The following is a 23,757-nucleotide window of genomic DNA, read 5'->3' on the forward strand; positions in this document are numbered from 1 at the left end:
CTCAGACCCTCGGAAGGGGGGAAAGAGAAGAAGCAGTGATTCTGTGGCATTAAAATTGGGAACGTCAAATAAAGACATTGAAAAAGGGAGCAGCTGTGTAGACACTTGGGGGGAACTCGTGGACTCTTTTAACAGAATGAAAGTGTAAATGCAGACTGTTCTGAGCAGGTTGAGCTGGAGACTGGGGGGAGATGGAGAGTCCAGGAGATGGCTGGTAATAGGGGTCTTGAGTTTGGATTACTCATGCTCAAAGTCTCTTGCTGACTCTGTTTCCTGAGCTCTAACACAGCATTTGAGGCCCTCTCACCTGTGGCAGAGGCTGCTGGGTGCCCCCAGGGTCCATCTACCTTCTCCCTTAGGAAAAATGATCATACTTCCCATGCTTCCTTGCAGTAAGGTGTGGCCAGGTGACTGGCCAGGTGACTAACCACATGCAGGATGGAATACCCCTCCTTCATCCTTTGCTCTTCCTGCTGTCTGGAATGTGGATGTGACGCCTGGAGCTTGAGCAGCCATTTTGAACCATGTGATGGGTCCATGTGCTTTCGGTGACAGAGCAACAAGTTAATAACCAGGCGTCTGGTAGGACCGCCTCCAGACATCATTTATGGGAGGGAGAAGTAAGCAGGCTTGTTTAAGCTGCTACTGTTTGGGGTTTTCCGTCACACCAACCTCCATGCATTTGTCCAGATTTGCTCCGTCAGAGTTGCACAGGTTCTGTGCTGCCAGTTCACTCTCTTGTCTTTGCCACTTCATAGTTCAGTCCCCGCTGCTGTCACAGCCTGCCATGGAGTCCCGCAAACAGAAATGTGGGTGGGGCCATGTTATCCCTGGGGGAACCTAGAGCAAACATGTCAACCATGGGTCTACACTGCAGGGTTGCCTGGGCTGCACAACGCTGTATCGTGACATCGTGGGTGCCCCCTGTGACACTATGGGTGCTCCACCTGTCTTCCCTCCTGAGCTCCTGCCCTGTGTCCTCAGCTTCCCAGCAGCTGTCAGAGCCTGGATACCCCACCCCCCTATCCCACGGGACAGTCTCTCTCAGGTGGCTCAGAGCCTCCTCCAGCTGCTGCCCCCCTGGACCACAGGATGTGGTAGAGCTGCCCTCTCAGTCCTTCATTCCCCACCCAGCCCAGCCAGCCACCTGTCCTCAGGGCCCCAAGGGCTCCCCCTCCCCCAGCTGGGGTCCAAAGAGCAGGGGCTCAGGGAGCTGATTGTTTCTTGCTGGGGTCTGTCTCATCTTCAGTCCTCTGGGCCCCAGTTTCTCCTCTAAGGGAATCAACACTAGACTTGAAAGGGTCGGAGGTTGGGCGCTCTGGAAGGGCCTGGGGTCAGGAAGAGTGAAGGCGAGCAGGGAGCTGCGGTCATCGGAGAGGGCTCCCCTCCGCCTACCGGATGCCAGTCTAACCCCGCAGCGCAGGGGACACGCCCCTCTGCAGGTGAGGCCGAGAGCCGCAGGGCGGGGCGGGGGCGGCGTCCCCAGGAAGGTGTCCCAGGCCCGGGGGACTGGGGGGAGGGGTGTGCCTTCTGGCCCGCGGGCCACTAGCTCCTCCCCGACGGCGCCGGGCGGCACAGGGACCTGAGGAGGAGGACGAGGAGGGAGCGGAGGAGGGAGGGGTGAGTCCCGCACGGAAGTCGGGTAAGAGCGCCGGGCGGCTTCGCAGCCACACTCGGGTTCCCACCGGCGCTGGGGCTGCCGGTCCCTCCGACCCCTCCGAGCCCGGCGCCCAGCACCGCCACCGGCATGCGGGTGAGTCTGCTCCGAGGCCACGCCCACCCGGACGGGGTCCGAGCCGAGGCCCCTCCGGCCGGCCCTGCCCCTCACCTGGTGAGTGCCTGGCGCGGCCGCGGGGAGGCTGGCCGGGCTGGGATTGCGGCGGGACAGAGGAGGGCGGCCCCTCGAGAGTGAAGGGCTTACACGGGGAGGGCAAGTCCACCCCCTGGGCCCCGAGGCGGGGTTCTTGGGTCCCTCCGGCCCGGCTCTCAGAGTGTGCGGGGAAGGCATATCCACCCCTGGGCCCTGAGCCAGGAGGAAGACCCCAGACCAGCCGCTCTGCCCTGAGGGGAGGGGGCTGTGGTCTCTAGGGTGGGCTGACCTGGGGTTGGGGAGGCCCAGGGTGGCCAGCTGGGCCCTTGGCTCCCTGGGGGTTCTGCCTAGGCGGGGGTGGGAGCCCGCCGAGGGCTACTGGATTCTGATTCTTGGGGCAGAGCAGGAGGCTGTGGGGGCCCTGGGGAGGTAGGCGGGAGAACATCCTGGAAAGACTTCCTTTCCTCCCTCCGCCAGGGAAGAGGTCGGTCTCTGGGGCTGGGGCCAGCCCTTGGGCAGCTGGGGGGGAGACCCATGCTGAAGTGGAGAACGAAACCAGCCTCCCACTCAGCCTCCTCAGGGCGCTCCCAGGTGCGGGCCAAGCAGGAGGCCTCTCACTCTGCCCCTGCCCTTCCAGAGCCAGCTCTGGAGTCCCGGCTGCTAAGGCTGGCATGTGGGCATACGCTGGCCTGACCCCGAGCTCCCCTGGCTGCCCCTTCCTCCCATGCCAGCCCTGTGCTGGGGTGGAAGGGAGGCGGGGCTGGCAAGGGTGGGTGGGGAGGAAGCCCCTGGTTGACTGAGGCAAGAGAATCAACCCTTGGACAAAGACTGATGCACACAGCAGAGAACTCTGTGGCCCCAGCTGGATCTGAGCACACCCTTCCCCTGCTCCAGTCCCTTCCATGGCTCCCTGCTGCCAACAGCTGAAGTCCAGGCTCCCCAGCTGCTGAGAGGCCCTCTGTGGTCTGGCTTCTGCTAACCCCCAGTCTCACCTCCCGGCAGCTCCCTTCTTGCCCTTTATGCTTCTGCAGAGCTGAAGTGCTGAGTACTGAGTCCCTGGGAGGTAGCACCGAGCCCCTGGACACCAGTTGCCCGCTGCCCCTCAGGGCCTGTCCACACCACAAGGGCAAGCTCCCCTGCCAAGTAGGCACCTGCTCTCCGGGCCCGTGTCCACTTACACTATGCACTCCCCGCGAGGGCTGCACACAGAGCAAGCTGTGCCTGGGGGTGGATGACCGGACACATGAGACAGAGGGATGGCAGAAGGGAGGGGGGTGGCAGATGACAGGACTCAGAAGATGAGGAAGAGGAGGAAGCAGGGGCTTCCCCGGCGGCGTCCAGTGGCTAGGACTCCTCGCTTCCGCTGCAGGGGGTGCGGGTTCGATCCCTGGTTGGGGAACTAAGATCCCACGTGCGAGGGGGCACGGCCAGGGGAAGGGGGCTGGGAGGGGAAGATGAGGAAGCAGAGCCAGCAGGTGGGGCATCCGCTGGGGGGGTGGGGTCAGAGGCTGGGCGAGCGAGGGCGGGCCTCTCCTTGTTCCTGCTCGGCAGGGGGGCAGGAGGGTGCGGAGGGCCGGCAGGGCTGTGGTGTGACCCTTGGCGTGAGACAGGCCGTGGAGAGTGAGGGAGGCCCACGTGTGCCGCATGCAGCTGGGGTGATGTCACACGGGTGCTCCCCGTAGCCCGCAGGGCCAGAGCTGGGTGGCAGTCGCATTCGCCCCTCCGGTGATCTGGAGGCTGGCCTGGGAAGGGACAGACAGGGACAGGACTCGCCCAGCTCTGGCTCCCAAGGCTGCGAAGGTCTCCCGGGAGCTGCAGCGTCTTAAGAAGTTTCCTCTTGCGGAGCCAGCCGGTGAGCCCGCAGGGACTCCAGTCTGTACCAAGCCCTGGGTGCACAGCCTGCAGGGGTGGGGGCTGGAAGGCCGAAGGGAGGACCACAGAGAGCCGGGTGCCCAGAGCCTGCCCCCCGTCCAAGTGCAGGGATGCGCCGGGGGTCTGCACATGGCAGGGCTGGGGTCCCCGAGGCCAAGAGTGCCAGGGTATCCCCTGTAGGAACCCTGCGGGAGCAGGGGAGTTGAGAGTGGGAGCCTGATGGGCACACGTGGCTTCCTGGAGGTGGGGTCTCATAGACAGGGACGCAGGGGCCCCAGACACCTCGCTTCGGGTGCACCAAGCAGTCTGGTTGGCTGGAGGTGGGGGTGACTTCAGGTGAACCTGGTTCCCATCCGTGAAGGCCTCTTTCCCTGGAGGACAGGTGGACAGATGGACAGCCTGATGCTGGAGGCTGTGGCTGTGGCCACGGCCCAGTGAGGCGCCTTGCACGTGGCAGGTGGCCTGGGGGTGGGGCTGGTGAGCCCAGAGTGTACCGGAAGCTGATGCTCAGGACCTGGTCCCTTTGCGGATGAGGGGTGTGGGGTGTGGGGTGGCTAGACCAGGGCTGGGAGGGGGCACCAGACCTGGCCGCCCCTGTGACTGCTCGCCCATTGCCCAGGGGGGACCAGGGCAACCCTGAGGGGTGCATGTACCTTTGCCCTCGGTGGGGGGTGTCTCCCTGTCTAGTGGCCCGAATCAATGGTGGGGGTCAGTGTCTGTAGGACACCTCTGGTCCAGATCACACACCATCCTCCAGGGAAGGTTGAGTTCCCCTTTTCCAAGAGGCTCTGGGTAATGTCCCAAAGCTGTGTGATGTCTCTGGGGAGGGAGGGGTGTCTGGGACCCCAGAGCTGCACCAAGTCCAGCAGCCTCATTTCTGGGGCCGCCTGGGGGCCAGCCTCCCGCTGCCGTCTTGGCGGGTCCCTCACAGGCAGTCTTCCCCGGGCTCCCTCCTGCTGCCTGGATCCCGAAGTCCCGCCAGTCCCACCGGTGTGGCTTCCCTGTGCGTCCCTCCCCGCCCTGGGTCCCGTCTTCCCGCTGCTTGTCCTGCCCGTTCCTCAGCCTCAGGCCGGTGCCCACGTGAGGGAGTCTCTCCTTTCAGCCTTTGTGGGACTGTCCACCAGGGACCCTCGAAGGGTCCTCCTGCGGGAGGTTCCGGGCCTGGGGAGAGATGGGGCGAGCACTCCTCTTGGGTCTGAAGTCAAGCACGTGAGGATCTGTTTCACTTACGAATTTGTCCAACGTGACACTTAGCCCCTAAGGTGGGCAAGTCACAGAACCGGCTACTGGTGACACAAATGTCCCTGGTCCCCATCTACTTGAGACTTTCCTCTCTTCCCCGAGACAGAGGCTCCTCAGCCCAGGGCAACCCCCTCCCTGCAAATCTGTCTGAGAACTGAGAATGGCAGCTTTCTCCTCCGGCCCCAAGCCTGAGTACCGATCTGAGGGCTGAGGGTAGCGGGGGTTAGGAGGAGGCGGGGCTGCCAGAGGAGGGGTGACCACTCTCCAGGAAAGTGGGGGCAGTGGGCCTGGCGAGCCCCGCGACCGACAGCGGCAGAATCTCAGTGCCCAGCGTGGGGCTGCACCGTGGCATTGGGCCACGAAGACGATGTCTACACTAGCCCCGTCTCACTGTGACCTTAGCGTCTGATGCCCTAGAGCCTGCTGTTCTGTGGTTGCATTTGATGCATTTCTTTTTGATTGAGACAATCAAAAGCTTTTGTGATTGAGACAGAGGGCAGAGAGAGGGGGCAGACCCAGGCCTGGTCCTGGACCCAGCAGTTCCTGGTGTGTATGCGGGTGGGGGGTTGGAGTCGAGTTCCGGATTTAGCAAAACAAAATAAAAAACAGGCACCTAGTAAATTGAATTTCACATAAACAGCAATTTTTTTTTTTTTTAGTATAAGTATGTCCCATGCAATAATTGGGACGTACTTATACTAAAAAGTATCTGTTGTTTTTCTGAGATTCAAATGTGACTGTGTGGCCTATATTTTAGCTGGCGGCCTTCAAGTGCAGCCTGGCTGGAGCAAACCAGTGAGGCTTTCCTGAGGAGGCAGGAATGCAGCTGGGGAAGAGGAGGGGGAGCCGGTGGGCGGAGAAGCAGGGGCAAAGACCTGGCAGTGCACAGGACGGAGAAAACCCAGGTCGGGTGAGGTGCAGTGGGAGACTGAAGGCTTGTGAGCCGGTAGAGGGGCTGGGCCACCCTGGGGCGGTAGTGAGTGGGTGGTGTGCTGGCAGTGAGGGCCATGGTGGGGTGGGTGGCACCCGAACCATTCAGGGCAAGGCAGGTGCGCCAATGGACACAGGTCTCAGAGTGCTCCCCACACCCTTATCCCGGGGATGATGCAGGGTCCCTGTACCTCTGGGGTCCCTGTGCTCCCTGGGGAGCTGCCAGCTGGGACACCGGCTGGAGTCCGTCTCACCGAGCACACAGGCTGGCCAGCCCTGTGCTGGGGCTACAGGGTGCTTCCTGCATGGCGTCAAGCCCCCCGAGGCTGGGGGATGTGGGATCTTGCCTGAGGTCACGCAGCCTTGGTACCTGCTGGGCGCTCGGCTCCAAAGCCAGCGTCTTCCTCCTCACGTCGGCCGCAGGGCTCCCCCTGCATGACCTGCGTTGACTGTCGGCCCTGGGCCCCCACCTCCTGCATCTCCCACCCGCTTCAGCCCAGTGGCTCTTCCAGAGAAGGGGCCCTGGGTCACTTTGTCTCAAGCCCTCAGAGCCTGCTGTTTGCTCACTGGGAGTAAATGAAGCCTAAAGACCCCCCTCCACTCCCCGCCCCCCCGTCGCCAACCTGGATGCCAATCCCAGCACCCTCCACTCCACTTGTGCAGTTTTTACAGGTCTGTGAGTTTCCCTAAAGAGTCACAAAGACAGTGCAGGGTCCCCCGTGCCCCGTCGCCTGGGGCGCTGGTCAGAGCAAAGAGCCCGACACGGCCGCCTCGACTCACGTCACCGGCTTTTCCGTGCGTGTCCTCTCCTGTTCCCGGCTCGTTCGGGACCCCCCACGGCATCATCGCCATGTCTCCACGGCCCCTCCTGTCTGTGATGGTCCCTCGGTCCCTCCTTGTCCTTGGCCGCCTGACTCTGGGGTCCGCTCACTCGGGCTCAGGTGAAAGTGCCTCTGACGACTTCTGCTGAGATGGGACTAGGGCCTTTAGGGTGGGGATCACGTACTATCGCATCACATCCTGTCAGGGGGTCCCCGACATCTCAGTGACATCACCGTGACCTTGACCTTCATCACCTGTGTGTGGGGCGTCTGCCAGGTTTCTCCTCTGTGGGGTGACTCTTTTTCCCTTTCACGCTTTCTTCATTAGTCACTGAGTCCAGCCCACCCTCAACAGGGAGGATTCTGCACCCCCCCCCAACGGCGGCAGGAGCATAGAAGGATGCGTGAGGGTTGTTAATGCTGCTGCAACAGTTAACAAAGAATCGGGGAGACTCAGGGGCTCGGCACCATCCGCTTCCTCCTTTAGGTTCTGCCCGCTGGTTTTAGTGTCCGTCCGTCTGTCCAGGACGTGCCTGCAGCAGTCGCTCCTGCACGGCTCTCACTGGACTTACTTTTAGGAAACTCAGTACCGTGTCACATTGGTCCCCAGCGCTCTGCGTGCAGTGGCGGCCCTCATGCTCCTGTTGCGTGTGGTCGTAGCACAGTGTTTTCATCGATCTGCCTACCGATGGGAATTTGGGTTATTTCCACAATTCTGATGTGAAATATGCTACTGTGAGCACCCTTGTCAGTCTCCAAAGGTGGCTGGCCCGGGGTGTAGTGTCTGGGATGGTCAACGTAGTTTCCCAAGTTCCTGCACCAGTATGTGAGCCACAGGAACACGTGGGGATTCTGCTGAGTCACCCAGGCTTTTTTTTTTTTTGACGTATAGTTGATTTACAACATTATATTAGTTTCAGGTGATTTACAATATCATATTACATTCAATATTTTTATAGATCACCCGGGCTTTTTTTAAAAAATATTTATTTATTTATTATTTATTTTGGCTGCGCCGGGTCTTAGTTGCAGCAGATGGGATCTTCATTGCGGCACGTGGGATTTAGTTGCGGCATGCATGTGGCATCTAGTTCCTGGAGCAGGGATCGGACCCAGGCCCCCTGCACTGGGAGCGTGGAGTCTTAGCCACTGGACCACCAGGGAAGTCCCACCCAGGCTTTTTTTTTCTGGGGGGCTGCACCAAGCGGCATTCGGGATCTCAGTTCCCCGACCAGGGATTGAACCTGGGCCACGGCTGTGAAAGCACTGCATCCTAAACACTAGACGGCCAGGGAACTCCCACACCTGTGTTTTTAGAGCTGTCTGACCGTAAAATGTTTGCTACCACATGGTGGAAGGTGGTGCCTCCTTGGTCACCTGGCCTGCACTTTCCAGATGGTTCCCTAGCTCCATGTTTTCACCTTCTGAGTGCCCCTCTTTTGTGAAGTGTGCATGTGCATCTCTGGCCCATTTTAAACTGGGCTGTCTGCCTTTTCTTATGAATTCTGGGAGCTCTTTGTATATGTTTCCCAGCAAACCTCTGCTGGCCATTTGTGCTGTAGCCTCAGTGCATGCACTTAGCCCCACCCGGAACTACCCCCTTGGTGCCAGAGCACCCAGCCCAGGAGGTGCTTGTCTGCTGCAATGAGCCCCGTCCTCTGTCTGCCCTTCACCCCCAGGGAGAAGAGAGCCTCCGGATCCTGGTGGGGACCGAAGGGGACAGCCTCCTGCTGACGGACATCAATACCACTGAGGTGAGTCTCTGCTCGAATCTCTCCTGGGCTTGGTCCCACCTACTGCCCCATGCCCCGCACCTGGCCCGCCCTGGTCCCCAGCCCCAGTCCCCACACCTCCTTCTTCTAGACCGAGGCCTCTGAGCCATGGGACTATGTCCTTGTGGCTGATCGTTGCACCCAGAGAAACCCCAGGCAGGTCCAGCGGCAGCAGCAGTTCCTGGAAGAGCTCGAGAGGAAGGGCTTCTGCTACAAGGTGGGCGGGCTGAGGGCCTCGCCCTGGCGCAGGGGTCGCGGGGGACTGGGCGGATCCCGGGGAGGTGTCTGGGGAGGTGGGCTGGGGCCTCGTGCAGGACTTGGAGGGGATAGGCCATTGGCTTTGGATGAAGGGGGAGGGTCCCAATGTGGAGCAGAGGGTCCCATGCTGCCCACCCCCCTCAGGCGAGGGAGGACCAGGAGAAGGTGTTCTTTGGGATCCGAGCTGACAACCGGGTCTTTGACCGCTACCGCAGACTTCTCATGGAGCCCGAGGCTACCACCCCCAGAGGGGAGCTGGCCGGGCCAACTTCCATCCCAGCCACCACCAGGTGAGAGGCTGGCCCAGAGTGGGGCCAGGAGGACCCCTGCCCCCCACATGCCGGTCCAGACAGGCAGCAAGGCTCCCAGGAGTGGTCCCAGGGTGGAGGGCCCAGGGGGCAAGGGTCTGGGAGTCAGTTTCCAGGTCTGTAATACGGGAAGATGACAGTTCTCACCTCTTGGAGTGTTTGAAGGTTACATGTGACTGTGTCCCCCCGATGCAGAATAGAAACCAGCCTTAAAGGGTGGGCAGAATTTGGAGAGGCTGAGAGGATCCTCCCGGCTGTCCCTCCTAGGCTCTGAGGTCATCTCCCTGGATTCACGTCCTGACTTCTTTGCTCCAGACCAAATGCCCCTCCCTGGACATCTATCCCCTGCTTCCCAGGCACCCAACACCTCCTCTCTCTCTAAGCACCTGCTTCTCCCCACGCCGATCCTCTAGGCCTCCAATCCAGCCCACCTGCCCTCCCCACAGCCCTCCTCCATCATCTTCCTGGCCCCAGCCCCGGCCCCCTGAACTCATCTGGGGCCCGATCAGGGAGACTAGCGAAGAACACTCCTGGAATTTGGATACGAGGCAGTGGAGGGGGGCTTCCTGTGAACACAGGACTGGCCGGTCTTGGGAGGACACACGAATAGAGGCATCTTGATGGGGCCTGAGAGGAGCAGGCTGTGGGGAGTGCCCTGGGACGCTCAGGGGGCCGTGTCTCAGGAGGATGTTCCAGAGGAGCAGGACTGTATAGTCAGATGCCCGAATGTGCCACTTTCTGGCTGTGTGGCCTTGACCAAATTACTCACCCTCTCTGAGCTTCAGTCACCCCATAGGCAAAATGGCTCACAGGGGTGCAAAGAGGATTCGTGCACATAAAGAGTGTGCTCTCGACGTGTGGGGGCTCCAGGTGGGACGGGTGATTGGAGGTGGGAGGTCTGGGAGTGATCTGGGAGAGACTATTGCAGGGCTGAGCATCGGGGCCCTGGGAAGAGAGAGACCACCCTGAGGGAGGCCCACCTTGGAACCATGGCACAGCTAGACCCTGGGAGGATTTAAGGAGGTGGGCTCCCAGATGAGTCCTGGATTCTGGGCTCTGGTCAGGTGGTCAGGGCTGGTGGTCTGGGGGCTCTGCTAGGACACAGAGGGGCCTGGGACCTGGCCAGATAGAGGGCCTTCCTGAGCCAGCTCTTGTGTTCCAGAATCCGAATTGTCAACTTTGTGCTGAACAGCAAGATGGCAGCTGGTGGTAAGGAGTGGATGGGCAGGTGGCCTGTGCAGCAGCCCACCAGGAGGGGCAGTCACACGGGGAGAACGGGACAGGGTCCTCCCTCACCCCTCACTCCCTTCTGACCTGAGAATCCCTGTGACCACCAGACACGCTCCAGGATTTGGTGAAGGATGGGGTCTTTGAGGCCGGGTTTCCCCTACACAAGGTGAGGGGTGGGCCGGCTGGGAGAGGACCTGAGGGCAGGACCTGAGGCAAGAAGCTCTCACTGTCTGTCGCCTGTGCTCAGGGGGAGGAAGACCTAAAGAAGAAATGGGCCCGGTGGAGAAACATGTTCCAGCAGCAGCCAATTGGTGACATCAGGTACTACTGCCCCTCCGCGGACACACCCGCGCCCCCGCAGGCAGGCTGCGCCCCCCGCGGTTACACCCCCGCCTCCAGCAAACTGCTGTGCGGGCTCCCATTTAGACACACATTTAGATGCCCTCAGTACAGACGCTCATTGCCCGCCCCCGCATGTGGCATGCCCCACCCCGGCGTTGGCGCTGGACGGTCACCCCTGGTGGGAGTGGCCCTGACGGGGCGGCTGTGCCCCTAGGAACTACTTCGGTGAGAAGGTGGCCCTGTACTTCGCCTGGCTCGGCTGGTACACCTACATGCTGGTGCCCGCCGCGGTGGTGGGCCTCATCATCTTCCTGAGCGGGTTTGCCCATTTCGAAGCCAGCCAGATCAGGTGGGGCGGAGTCAGGCAAGGGACGGGACTTGGGGGGGTCAGGGAAGGGGCGGGGTCAGGGAAGGGGCAGGACCGGGGTGGGGAGGTCACGGAAGGGGCGGGGTTAGGGCGGGGTCGTGAAAGGGAGGGACTGAGGGTGGGAGGAGTCAGGGAATGAGCGGGACTGGGGTGTGTAGGGTCATGGAGGGGGCGGGGTTGGGGCGGAGTCAGGGAGGGGGTGGGACTGAGGGGCTGGGTGGAGTCAGAAAAGGGCGTGGCTGGGGTGGGGTCGTGGAGGGGCGGGGTCGTGAAAGGGCGGGACTGGGGTGTGGTGGGTCACGGAAGGGGCGGGACTGGGGTGTGTAGCGTCACGGAAGGGGCAGGGTTGGGGCGGGATCGTGAAGGGGGTGGGACTGAGGGTGGGTGGAGTCAGGGAAGGGGCGGGACTGGGGTGGGGTCATGGAGGGGCGGCGGGGTTGGGGCGGGATCGTGAAGGGGCGGGACTGAGGGTGGGTGGAGTCAGGGAAGGGGAGGCCTGGGGCGGGGTCCCCCAGGGGCCACAGGAGGGGCCACAGGAAAGCGCCGCCGACAACCCGGTCCCTGCACCGCCAGCAGGGAGATCTGCGAGGCCCACGACGTCTACATGTGCCCTCGCGGCGACCACAACCCCAGGTACCAGCGACTCTCAGAAACCTGCGCCTTCGCCAAGGTTTGCGCCTGGGGGGCACTGCGACCGCTCGCCCGCGGGGAGGGGGGCCCAGGGGGTCCTCCCAGGGAAGGGAAGGCCGCCCCAGTCCCACGCGCCGCTCTCCCCAGCTCACCCACCTCTTCGACAACGAGGGCACCGTGCTGTTCGCCATGTTCATGGCGCTGTGGGGTGAGTCGCCGCGGCACCTGGGGGGCAGCCGAGCTCCACACGCAGCGGGGACACACCGTGAGGCCTCTGCTTTCTCCCGGCTGCAGCCACCGTGTTCCTGGAGTTGTGGAAGCGGGAGCGAGCCCGTGTGGTCCTGCAGTGGGACCTGTACGGGTGGGACGAGGACCAGGTGAGGCTGAGCCAGGTGACCAGGTCCAGGGTCCACACGAGTCTGCTGTGTCTGAGGGGGTCCCCATGTATGAGGCGCGGTTCCCGTGGGTGAGGGATCCCGTGTCTCAGGCGTGTCCGGTGCCGTCCACAGGAGGAAATGGCGCTGGGGCTCATTGCCTGCCCTGACTACCAGCCCCGGCTGCACCAGCACTCCTACATGCGGAGTACCGTCATCCTGCTGCTGTCTCTGTTGATGGTACTCCTGGGGCGCCCCCGGTGGGGCTGGAGAGCAGGTGGGGCAGCCCCCTGAGGCCTACCCATCCTGGCCTCCCCGACCCCCGCCAGATCTGCCTGATGATAGGCATGGCCCACGTCCTGGTGATCTACCGCGTCCTGGCCGCTGCCCTTTTCAGCTCCGCCTTCCCCTTCCTGGGGGAGCAGGTGACCACGGCCGTGGTGGTGACCGGGGCCCTGGTTCACTACGTGAGCATCCTCGTCATGACCAAGGTAGGGGTCGGCGCAGGGCGAGGGCGCCGGTGGGGGTGAGGGTCTGCTGAGGTCCGAGGTGAGCCCTCCGTCTCCCCTCCCACAGATCAACAAATACGTGGCACTGAAGCTTTGCGACTTTGGTGAGAGGAGGGCCCCCCTGAGCCCCTCTCTGGCTACTGGAGGGAGGATTCAGGGTGGGGATCTTGGAGCCCTGGGGTGGGGGAAGGGGGCCCATGAGAGGGCAGGGGCTCGCACCTGGGAGACAGGTGGGGGCCGCAGGTGTCCCTGAATTGTCAGGATAGGGACAGGCTGGGCGTGGGCTGTCATCGGGGTGAAGGATGGGGGAGGGACGGCCCCACATCTCATTCCAGAGAAGCCCAGGACCTTCTCAGAGCGAGAGAGCAAGTTCACCATCAAGTTCTTCACTCTACAGTTCTTTGCTCACTTCTCCTCCCTTATCTACATTGCCTTCATCCTGGGCAGGTAAGGGGCACCTGCTCCCACATGCCTCCCTCTAACTCCTTTCTCTCCACCTTGAAAATGGAAATACCTCTCCTTTTTCATTTTTAAAATAAATCATGCTCAGAACACGTGGAAACCCAGTATAGAAATATGTGAAGGAAGCCCACAGCAAACCCGCAACTGTCCAATCGTTGTCCTCAGAGATGACACTGTAACTGCTTGTTGGGTCTTCCCAAACTTTTTTTTTTTTTTTTTTTTTTAATTTTTATTTATTAATTTATTTATTTTTGGCTGTGTTGGGTCTTCGTTTCTGTGCGAGGGCTTTCTCTAGTTGCGGCAAGTGGCGGGGGTCACTCTTCATCGCGGTGCGCGGGCCTCTCACTATCGCGGCCCCTCTTGTTGCGGAGCACAGGCTCCAGATGCGCAGGCTCAGTAGTTGTGGCTCACGGGCCTAGTTGCTCCGTGGCATGTGGGATCTTCCCAGACCAGGGCCCGAACCCGTGTCCCCTGCATTGGCAGGCGGATTCTCAACCACTGCGCTACCAGGGAAGCCCATTCCCAAACTTTTTTACACATTTAAGTCCACACACACGCACCTATTGACATGCACGATTTTGTCGTGTAAATAACTGTATCTGCCTTACCCTGAAAACATACTGTGGGCATCTTCCATGTCTGCATGGGTGGTGAGGCTTTGTTTTTAAAACCATACTATGAGCATTCTTTTGTGGGATGTCCTTGAATTTATTTAACCACTTCAGCTGGTGGATATTCGGGTTAATTCCAGTTTTGAGGTTTATAAATAAAGCTGCAGTGGGCATCCCATGTAACACACATGCGCACACTTGCCCTCACCTTCCTAATTAATGAACATTTTTCGTTCAATCAACATATCTTTTCTTGTCTTTTCTGAAGAAAATAATTCCTCTATGTGTTCTCTGTGTTTGTTCAAATGTTGTAAGTTACACACATACTGCCAATTAATCCCAAACTCTCTAGCAGAACTTCATTTATTTATTTATTTATTTGCAAAATTTATTTATTCATTTATTTATTTATTTTTGGCTGCGTTGGGTCTTCAATGCTGCGTGCGGGCTTTCTCCAGTTGTGGCGAGTGGGGGCTACTCTTCGTTGAGGTGCGCGGGCTTCTCATTTCTCATTGCGGCGGCTTCTCTTGTTGCTGAGCACGGGCTCTAGGCGCGCGGGCTTCAGTAGTTGCGGCACACGGGCTCGGTAGTTGTGGCTCGCGGGCTCTAGAGCGTAAGCTCAGTAGTTGTGGCGCATGGGCTTAGTTGCTCCACGGCAAGTGGGATCTTCCCGGACCAGGGCTCGAACCCGTGTCCCCGGCACTGGCAGGCCGATTTTTAACCACTGTGCTACCAGGGAAGTCCCTCTAGAAGAACTTTAGAAGAAACCAACTCCTGCCAGTATGTTCAAAGACATCATGAGGTCCTTGGACATGCCCTCGTGGCATCTGTCCCCTTCTCTTGGGGCTGTGCTTGGCCCTTGCATCCTGGGAAGGCCCTTACTCTCTGCCGTGTAGGATCCCAAGTTTTCCAGCGGCTTCCTGTGAAAGGGCACATGGGAAATCATATGTGCTGAGTTTCCTCTTTATTGGGGGCCTGACTGAGCGTCTACTGGGGAAAGAATTCTAAGTTGGATATGGTTTTCCTCAGACTTCCGGAGGATATTTTGGTTTCCGGCTTCCAGTGTTCTGTCCACAAGTCTGGCGTTGATGTTCTTCCGACTCTCTGTGCGTCTTCTCACTGTCCCCCATCTTCTGAAATTTCTCAGCCGTGTGACTTGGTGGGTCTTTTTCATTCGACATGCTTTGGGAATTCACATCTCTCTCCTCCACACGCCAACTTTCCTCTCTCTGCTGGATGCTTTCCACCATCACGCAAACATGCTGTCACAGTTCTTTCCGCAAGTCTTCTCACCGGCGTATCCGGTTTCTGGTTCTCCCGCCTCGCGCCTCTCCCTCCCTGGTACTCTCGCTGCCTCCTGGCGCTGACCTTTGCTCTCCTGCTGACCTCGGAACGTCGCCTGGCCCAGAGCCCTGGTCCCTCAGACTCCGCTCTTCCCTTGCTCCCCCTGCATAGCCGTCGCCACCCAGGACGTGCCGCACATTTATTTGTTCACTGTCTCTCTCAGAAATGGCAGCTCCCCAGGGCGGAGAGTAGGGCGCTTGTCCTTTGCTGAATGCTCAGCTCCTGCAGCCGGCCAGGCAGAATCAATGCTGGTCAAATGGAAAGAGATTACCGGGTACTCACTGGGCCTGGAGCCTCAGGGCCTTCGGTTCTGAGAGATTTTCTCATGTATCTGAAAGCCTCCTGCTTCGGCTCCCTCTCCTCCCTTCTGAGGAATTCTTTTTGTTTGGAAATTGGACCTTCTGAATTGATCATCTACTTTTCTTCGCTTTTTTTTCTCCCATTCTTGTTCCAGTTTCTTGGAGTTTTTCTCAGCTGTTTTCCAGCCCTTCTACTGAACGTTCTGCTTCCGCTTATGTTCTTAATCTCAGAGCACTCCTGTTGACATTTGCAGATTCTTCACAGCCTCCTCTTCATGTCACCTGGACACCAGGGCTTTTCTTGTCTGAGGATGTGGCCTCTTTTTTTCCCTTCTACTCTGGCATTTCTTCTGTTCCTTTCGAGTTTCTTTTATGCTCTTTCTTTGATTGGTCTCTGATTCTGATGTTAGAGACACCCCCCGCTTAGATGTCTTTTATTCTTGGCCACCTGTCTGTAATTGAGGAAGGCATGTGCCAGTGGCTTTGCTCTGGGCCACGTGTCTCCTGTCGGGACCTCTTGCTGTGTCCGTTCCTGAAGGGGAATCCCTGGTCTCCTGCCTGGAGGCAGAAGGATGACCGTCAGTATGCTGGGAGCCCAGCTGGGGAAGGGACAGTGTGGGGTCTCAGTGTCCACTGGCCCAACCCTGCGATCTGAATCTTTGGTTGTTCAGCCCCCTAGAAATGTCTTTGTCTTCTTGTGTGTGTGTGTGTTGTGGGGGGGGGAGGATTAGGGGTTGGATAGGAGACCCAGGGGTGCAGCCGGGCCTGCATCCCATCCAGTGGGTGCCCCCAAGCTACCAGAGGTGCCCAAGCCCTGAGGTGTTCCAGGCTCTTGGGCAGGGTTGCGTTGCTGTTCAGACGTCCGCCCTGCAGGCTTAGATCCAGCTTGATGTCTCGAGTGGGCTGCAGGCCTCTCCAGTTCCCTTCCGTCTCCGAGGTGATGCCTGGCAGGGGGTGTGAGCAGTTAGCCATTTTATCTGGGAGTCGGCAGTGCACATTTAAACTGAGAGACATTGCTAAAGCACCCTCCAAAAACACTGTGCTGACGCACAAAGCCACGCACTGTGTACGTGACTGCACACTCCATGTTGGTCTGATGAACAAAGACTTTTCATCCTTAAAGTTGCGTTATTAAAACCTATTAGTGAGAATCCAGCATCTTTCCAGATATTTTTTGGCCATTAAATTTCTTTTCCTATAAGTTGTTCACATCATCTGAGCATTTTTATAACATCAAGGTTAAGTGGATTCTCTTCTGACTCTATCAGTTTCTTAAAATCATGTCATATTTTACTTTGCTTCTTATTTGACCATTTCTTTGTTGTACAGCTCTTTATTTTTCCTGTTGTTTTTAATTGCCTTTTTTTTCCCCCTTGCATGTCTTTATCTTGTCAAGGTTACCCAGCCTCTCCATGTCAAACTGTCTATTGCATGGAGTCTCTTTTCTCCCAGAGACCCTCTATTCTCCCCACACTGGGCTGCTGGCTGCCCGTGCCTCCTGCATACCTGTCTTCCTGGGACTTCAATCTGCTGCTTTCCTGGGTTAGGACCATCATTTCCTGGACTCCCAAGCCTCCTTCTTTCTTGATTTTTGCTTTCATTTATTCTGAGAAGGTATATCAGAGAGGTAAACTCTCTGAATTCATGTATGTCTAAAGGTGTCATGTTCTACTGTTGCACAAGATAGACATGGCTGGGTATAGAAATCTAACTTCAAAACAATTTTCCCTTCTAGAACTTTAAAGACATTGCTCCGTTGTCTTTGAACATGCAAAATGGATGATAAGAAGTGTGCAGAAAATCTGATTTTTGTTTCTTCCCAGTTGACCTAGAAGCTTTAGGATCTTCTCTTTAAACAGGGGAACAATCTAGGGTGGGTCTTTTCTTCATGCACCGTGCTGGGTAATTGTTGGCACCTTCCAGTGAAAAAACCCACGTCCTACTTAGGCTCACTACATCTTCTTTTTTTCCTTAGGTTGTTTTTTTTTTTTTTTAATTGTTATTGGAGTGTGGTTGCTTTACAATGTTGTGTTAGCCTCCACTGCACAACAGAATGAATCAGCCGTACACATACAGATACCCCTCCCTTTTGGACTTCCCTCACATTTAGGTCACCACAGTGCATTAGGTAGAGTTCCCTGTGCTATACAGTATGTTCCCATCAGCTGTCTATTTTATACATAGTGTCAATAATGTATATGTGTCAGTCCAAGTCGCCCAATTCCTCCCACCCCACCCCTTTCCCTCTTGATATCCACACATTTGTTCTCTACGTGTGTGTCTCTGTTTCTGCTTTGCATATAAGATCATCTATACCATTTTTCTAGATTCCACATATATGCATTATTATATGATATTTTTCTCTTTCTGACTTACTTCACTCTGTATGCCACTCTCTAGGTCCATCCACGTCTCCACAAATGACCGCATTTCATTCCTTTTTATGGCTGAGTACTTTTCCATTGTATATATGTACCACATCTTCTTTATCCATTCCTCTGTTGATGGACATTTAGGTTGCTTCCATGTCCTGGCTATTGTAAATAGTGCTGCTGTGAACATTGGGGTTCATGTGTTTTTTTGAATTATGGTTTTCTCTGGGTGTATGCCCAGTAGTGGGATTGTTGGTTCAGGTGGTAGTTCTATTTTTAGTTTTTTGGGTTTTTTTTCCTTAGGTTTTTAAAAATATTTTTTTCCCCTCTGCTCTCTATGGAACGCCTGGTCCTCTTGGGTTTCTTATCTTTTTCTCTCATACATTCCATCTCTGTGTCTTTACATTCCACATCTGGAGAGATTTCCTTCACTTTGTCTTTTTGCCTTTTTTTTTTTTAATGTTTATTTATTTATTTATTTGGCTGCACCGGGTCTTAGTTGTGGCACGTGGGATCTTTAGTTGTGGCATGTGAACTCTTAGTTGTGGCATGTGGGATCTAGTTCCCTGACCAGGGATCTAACCCAGGCCCCCTGCATCGGGAATGCGGAGTCTTAGCCACTGGACCAACAGGGAAGTCCCTGTTTTCTTTTTTTAAGTTTAACAGTTAAAGTCTTAATTTCCAAGAGGGTTTTTATTTGCTTTATCCTTTTTTTTTTTTATAGTGTCCTTTTCTTGTTTCCATAGATACAGTACTTTCTTGAGGATATCAATGTTCTTTTTTCCCCTTAAGTTCTCATCTGTTTCCTCATTATCTCATTTCCTAAAGGGTCCATCTTCCTGTTCCTTTATCATAGTCCTTCTCTTTTGTACAGCTGGTTTTCCTCTTGACTGAAGATTTGTAGCTGTCCGTTCATACTGAATAACGAAGGACTGAGTTGGTTTTCCCTGGCAGGATGGGATATGTCTTTATAATAACTCACGTCTACTGACATTCACCCATTCTGTCCTAAGGGCCTCACATTCATCAGCTCTAATCTGCACAACAGCCCTATGGGGTAGGGACTCTCTAAACCCCATTTCACAGATGAGTAGACTGAGGCACAGAAAGGTTAAGAAACTAGCTCAGGGTCGTACAGTCAGCAGGTGGTGGGGCAGATAGAAGCCTGAGTCTGGCGCCTTCTGTGTACTGCCCCTGCATGTGGCATCCCTGGGAAAAGAAGGCAAAAGCCTATGCAGTCACTCGTGTTTCTCTGGAGGTGGTTTCTTTTTTGTCACGAAGGTTATCAGTGTGTCTCTTTATAGTTCCTGTTTTTCATGCCGTGCTCAAAAAGGCCTCCCCTCCTCAACATTAAAAACATGTTCAGCTGTGATTTCCCTTAGATGCTTATGGTTTCAACATTTTAAACATTTAAATCTTTGATTCACAAGGAATTTGTTTTGCTGCAGGCAGCAAAGGAGGGAAGCCTGTTTTGTTGTTTTCCAAATGACAGCCAGTTGTCCCCAAACCATTTGTTGACTGTTCCATCACCACCACCACCCTTCTGTCACACACCAAGTTCCATCATTCACTTGAATATTTTGGTGTTTCGTGGATTCTGATAATTTTAGTCTAGTACCTTTCTGTGTAATTATTACTGTTATGCTTTCCTGTCAGATAGGTCTAGCATTAATTTTCTCTTCTTTTTCACTTTTCCTTTTTTGTAGTTATTTACATGTTTATTCTTCTAGGTGAACTTTAAAATAATGTTTGCCAAACTCCATCAAAATTCTGTGGGATTTAGCTTAGGATTGCAGTGAAATTATACATTCTTTTAGGGAGAATTGACATAGATACTGTATTAATTTTCTATTGCTGACCACAACTTAGTGGCTTTAAACAACACACATTATATACAGTTCTCGAGGCCAGGAGTCCAAAACGGGTCTCACTGGGCTAAAATCAAGGGGTCAGCAGGGCTGTGTTCTGTCTGCAGGCCCTCGGGGAGAGTCCATACTCTTGCTTTTTTCAGCTTCTAGAGGTTGCCTGGCCCCCTTCCTCCTGTGTCTGCAAAGCCAGTGGTGTCAGGCTGAGTCCTTCTCATCCTGCCATCTTTCTGGCTCTCCCTCTCACTCATTTAAGGACTCTGGTGATTACAATGGGCACACCCAGATAATCCAGGATTATCTCATTTTAAGGTCAGCTGATTAGCAACCTTAATACCAGCTGCCATGTCAGATAGCATATTCACAGGTTCCAGGAAGTAGGATGTGGTATCCTTGGGGGCCTGTCATTCCGTCTGTCACAAAAATACAAGCCTAAGTTTTTCTATCGAAGAACAAGCTCTCTCTATTCCAGTCTTGTTTTAATGTTCTTTAGCTGTGTTATAGTTTTCTTCTTATGGGTCCCCCAGATTTCCTGTGAATTTCACTCTATTTTATAGTTTTTGCTGCTATGTGCGACAGATATTTCCTCCTGCTACATTTCTCAGTGGTTTTGTTGCATCTAGGAAAGCAAAAGGGAGTTGAGCTTGATATCAATTTTATATCCACTCTGAGCATTTTTCAGTAGATTTATCTGCCCAATCGTTCAGTTGATTTATTTTGGCTTCCCAGATATATCATCGTGTTTTCTACGACAAGTTTTTCCTTTGCAGCGTTACACTATGCTGGAATAGCAGCTGTCATGAACCGTAACAGGAGCGCTTGCAGGATTTCAGCATTGAGCATTAGCCCAACATTTGGTTTAATATACCTTTTTAATCATGGAAATCAGGCGATTTAAGCACAAAGTAGCCCTGTGTGCACAGTTACCATGGGGAGAACAGCTGAGAGGTCCCCTGCCGTCCTGCGCGCCCGCAGGCCTGTCTGGGTGCAAACGGTGCGTCCAGCACCCAGCCTCTGCTCACCTGCGGGGCGGGTCTCCTTCCTTCCCCTCCAGGCCCCACTGCTCCCCGACTCCCACTCCTGTCCTGCCCCCTCTCTCAGCCTCGCTGCCCTTCCCAGGATCAACGGTAACCCCGGGAAGTCCGTGCGCCTGGCAGGGCTGTGGAAGCTGGAGGAGGTCAGTCTGTCCGGAGGCCTTACTGCCCTCTTCCTGAACTGCCCCAACCCCCTGGTCAGCCCCAGGCCCCGTGCCTGACCTCCCGCCCTTGCCCCCGCAGTGCCATCTCAGCGGCTGCATGATGGACCTGTTCGTGCAGATGGCCATCATCATGGGTCTGAAACAAACGCTCAGCAACTGCATGGAGTACCTGGGCCCGTGAGCACCACCCTCCCTCCCGGGGCGCCACCCTCACCGCAGGACCCCACCTCCCAGAGCCAGCGGTCCCGAGGGGCCCTCAGCCCCCCTCCCCGTGCCCCACCCGCTCCTCCTCGCCCGCAGGTGGCTGGCCCACAAGTGTCGCTCGATGCGAGCCACGTCCCAGGACCCCGAGCTGAGGCACTGGCAGCGCAACTACCGCCTGAACCCGGTCAACACCTTCAGCCTGTTCGGCGAGTTCATGGAGATGAGTACGCGGGGCGGGGCCGGGGGCCGCTGGGCGGAGGGGCGGCGCCGCGCGGGGGCCCACGGTGACGACCCGCACCCCCAGTGATCCAGTACGGCTTCACCACCGTCTTCGTGGCCGCCTTCCCGCTCGCCCCGCTGCTGGCGCTCTTCAGCAACCTCGCGGAGATCCGCCTGGACGCCATCAAGATGGTCCGGCTGCAGCGGCGCCTGGTGCCCCGCAAGGCCAAGGACATCGGTCAGGGGCCCGACGGGGCGGCCGGAGGGCGGGCGCTCCAGCCAGGGGACGGGAGCGGCGAGGCGCGCTGGGGCCACGCCAGTCCCCTTGAAACCACCGCTCTAAGCCATGGGGGCAGGGCTCAGGCCCCAGGAAGAGGCGGGGCTGGCAGGCACCTCGCCGGCCGCTCCGCCCCCAGGGGTCCCACTGAAGGGCCAGCAGCCGCCCTGCGGGGGCCGTGCGCAACGGCTTGACTCTCAGGGAGCTGAGGGAGAGGGGTCCGGCAGCTGGGGGCAGGCACTGAGAGCCGGCGGCCTTAGTCACCTAGACTGGCCTTGCTGAGGTGCACGGGGGTCAGGGATGCAGCGAGGAGATGCGGTGTTGGACACAGGCAGTGGGAGAGAGAAGTGTGAGGGAGGCCTCAGTCTTGGGACCAGGTTAAGGGGGTCTGCCCTGCGGAGGGGACCCAGGAGGTGGAGCAGGCCTGGGGGCAGCTGAAAGGTTCAGGCATAAGATGGGGGGGCGGAGACCTGAGCCCCTCCCTGTCCATGTCAAGAAGAGGGGTGCAGGAGAGCGGAGGCCGCTGTCTGTTGGCCTTGGCCCAGGTCTTCCTCATCAGGGACCTGGCCCTGCGGCTGCCACGAGCAGAGGCATGATGAGGCCCTTGACCATCCAGGCTCCCAGCTTCGGGGGATCAACAGAGGCGGGGGGTGGGGGGTGGGGCGGGGAGACAGTGTAGGCCTCACCCCCTGCCGTGGCCCAGGGACCTGGCTGCAGGTGCTGGAGATAATCGGTGTGCTGGCGGTCATTGCCAACGGGATGGTCATCGCCTTCACATCTGAGTTCATCCCCCGAGTGGTGTACAAGTACCGCTATGGCCCGTGCCGACAGGGGGCCCACCCTGCAGTCGAGTAAGGGGACACCGCCACACAGCCCCTGGGGGAGCCTCAAACTGTCCAGAGACCCTTGGGAAACTGGCCCAACTATGGCCCAGCCCCAGGGGACCCCAGGGAAGGGCATGATGCTAACAGTATTGCCTGGGGTGGGCTGCCCTCCCGCAGCAACCTGCAGACCTTGGGTGGACCCCGGGAGTGCTGACTGGGACCCCAGTAGGGGATTAACGTCCCAGAACCAGCTGTTTTCTGAGCAAGTGATACTGGAATGGCTCCCCTTCCAAAGGCAGACCCTTAGTGGTCTGCATGCTGTCCTCATCCACTTCCTCCAGCCCTGCAGGGGGGGTAGGTCTCCAGGGGTCTCCCCCAGGAAGGCTGGCAAGGAAGCCTCGGCCCCTGGCAAGGAAGGCAGGTGGTGGCACCTGCAAGTCCCTTCAGCCTCCCCCAGGGGCCCCTCTCCCATGTACAGAGATGAAGGAGGGGGTCTGCACTGTGGCCCACCCTGATGGCCCCCACCAGGCAGGGGTCGGTTCCAAGCCAGCACCCCAGAAGCCTGAAGGGACCACACCAAACTCCTCTCCCCCTCCCCCCAGCTGCCTCACGGGCTACGTCAACCACAGCCTGTCCGTGTTCTACACCAAGGACTTCCAGAATCCTGTCGAAATAGAGGGCTCAGAGAATGTGACCGAGTGCAGGTTTGGACCCCCATCCCCTGTGAGCACCCTCTGAACTCCTGACCCCTGACCTCAGATGCTCCCCACCCCAGGTACCGGGACTATGGCGCCGCTCAGAACTCCAACTTCACTGAGCAGTCTTGGTTCCTCCTGGCCATCCGCCTGGCCTTCCTCATCCTCTTCGAGGTGAGCCAACACTGGGCACAGGCCCCAGGGCGGGGCAGCTCTCTCCAGCCCTCCCTGGGCCCCTGCCCCCTAAAGTCCCTGCTCAGCGCACCTTCATCTCCCCACTCCGCCCCTCCTCCCAGCACGTGGCCTTATGCGTCAAGCTCATTGCTGCCTGGTTTGTGCCTGATGTGCCTCAGTCGGTGAAGAATGAAGTCCTGAAGAAGAAGCACCAGAGACTTGGGGAGGCGGGGCTGCCGGGGCCTGGGGTGGGGCCTGGCCCTGAGTCCCGAAGTACCAGAGACTCCGGCCCGAGAGCACAGACGTGGAGCGGGCCCAGAGCCGGTCAAGAGGCCAAGACGCAGAGCTGCTGCCACCACCACCCACCCCAGCCCTGGCTGTGTGTGTGTGTGGGCGGGCTTTAAGAAGACCCGCGTATATGTGGGGGTCCTGGGAGCCCCTGTATGTTTGGGGTGTCTGTGAGCTGCACACCTGCCCATGGTCTGTGACGCCTGTTCCACCTGTGACGGCTCAGGCTTGGTACTGCCTGACTTGAACTCTGAGTGACCCCTGCCACCCAGAGAACTGGGGCGGGGGTGGGGGGGGAGGGGGTCTTCTCATGCCGTCTCGACAGGAAAACTGGCCCAGTTTCCTGGGCCCCAGATCCTGCCCCACCCCACTGGCTCCCCTCAACCAGCAGAGTTTTCTCTAATAAAACTGCTTTGTGTTAATTTCTGGGCTTCTGGCCGATTACGTCTGCCCTCAGGGC

General features: G+C 57.3%; 1 protein-coding gene across 4 annotated transcripts; it reads left to right on the forward strand.

The window, feature by feature from the left end:
* Positions 1-1,344: 1,344 nt before the first annotated feature.
* Positions 1,345-23,719, forward strand: ANO9 (anoctamin 9). Of its 4 annotated transcripts, none has more exons than XM_036860651.1 (23): positions 1,345-1,831; positions 8,355-8,429; positions 8,539-8,664; positions 8,850-8,995; positions 10,176-10,222; positions 10,351-10,409; positions 10,491-10,564; positions 10,800-10,934; positions 11,526-11,622; positions 11,730-11,790; positions 11,877-11,959; positions 12,092-12,196; positions 12,286-12,447; positions 12,533-12,623; positions 12,801-12,912; positions 20,538-20,595; positions 20,696-20,793; positions 20,917-21,044; positions 21,125-21,277; positions 22,020-22,167; positions 22,743-22,844; positions 22,916-23,009; positions 23,132-23,719. In XM_036860651.1, exons 1-23 carry the CDS (start codon positions 1,748-1,750, stop codon positions 23,411-23,413), a joined length of 2,520 nt encoding a protein of 839 aa, XP_036716546.1. In that variant the 5' UTR covers positions 1,345-1,747; the 3' UTR covers positions 23,414-23,719. The 4 variants fall into 4 exon arrangements, with proteins under 4 accessions (XP_036716546.1, XP_036716548.1, XP_036716550.1 ...); XM_036860653.1 differs by having other exon boundaries at positions 11,529-11,622; XM_036860655.1 differs by having other exon boundaries at positions 8,593-8,664.
* Positions 23,720-23,757: the final 38 nt, after the last annotated feature.

Source organism: Balaenoptera musculus, chromosome 8, assembly GCF_009873245.2.
Source record: "Balaenoptera musculus isolate JJ_BM4_2016_0621 chromosome 8, mBalMus1.pri.v3, whole genome shotgun sequence".
In the NCBI taxonomy this organism is placed as follows: domain Eukaryota; kingdom Metazoa; phylum Chordata; class Mammalia; order Artiodactyla; family Balaenopteridae; genus Balaenoptera; species Balaenoptera musculus.

Excerpts from the sequence above, each read along its gene's own strand:
- ANO9 (XM_036860651.1), top strand. The coding sequence starts at position 1,748 with ATGCGGGTGAGTCTGCTCCGAGGCCACGCCCACCCGGACGGGGTCCGA. Across the intron at positions 8,665-8,849 it reads GGAAGGGCTTCTGCTACAAG|GCGAGGGAGGACCAGGAGAA; the intron begins GTGGGCGGGCTG and ends CACCCCCCTCAG. Across the intron at positions 11,791-11,876 it reads CATGTTCATGGCGCTGTGGG|CCACCGTGTTCCTGGAGTTG; the intron begins GTGAGTCGCCGC and ends TCCCGGCTGCAG.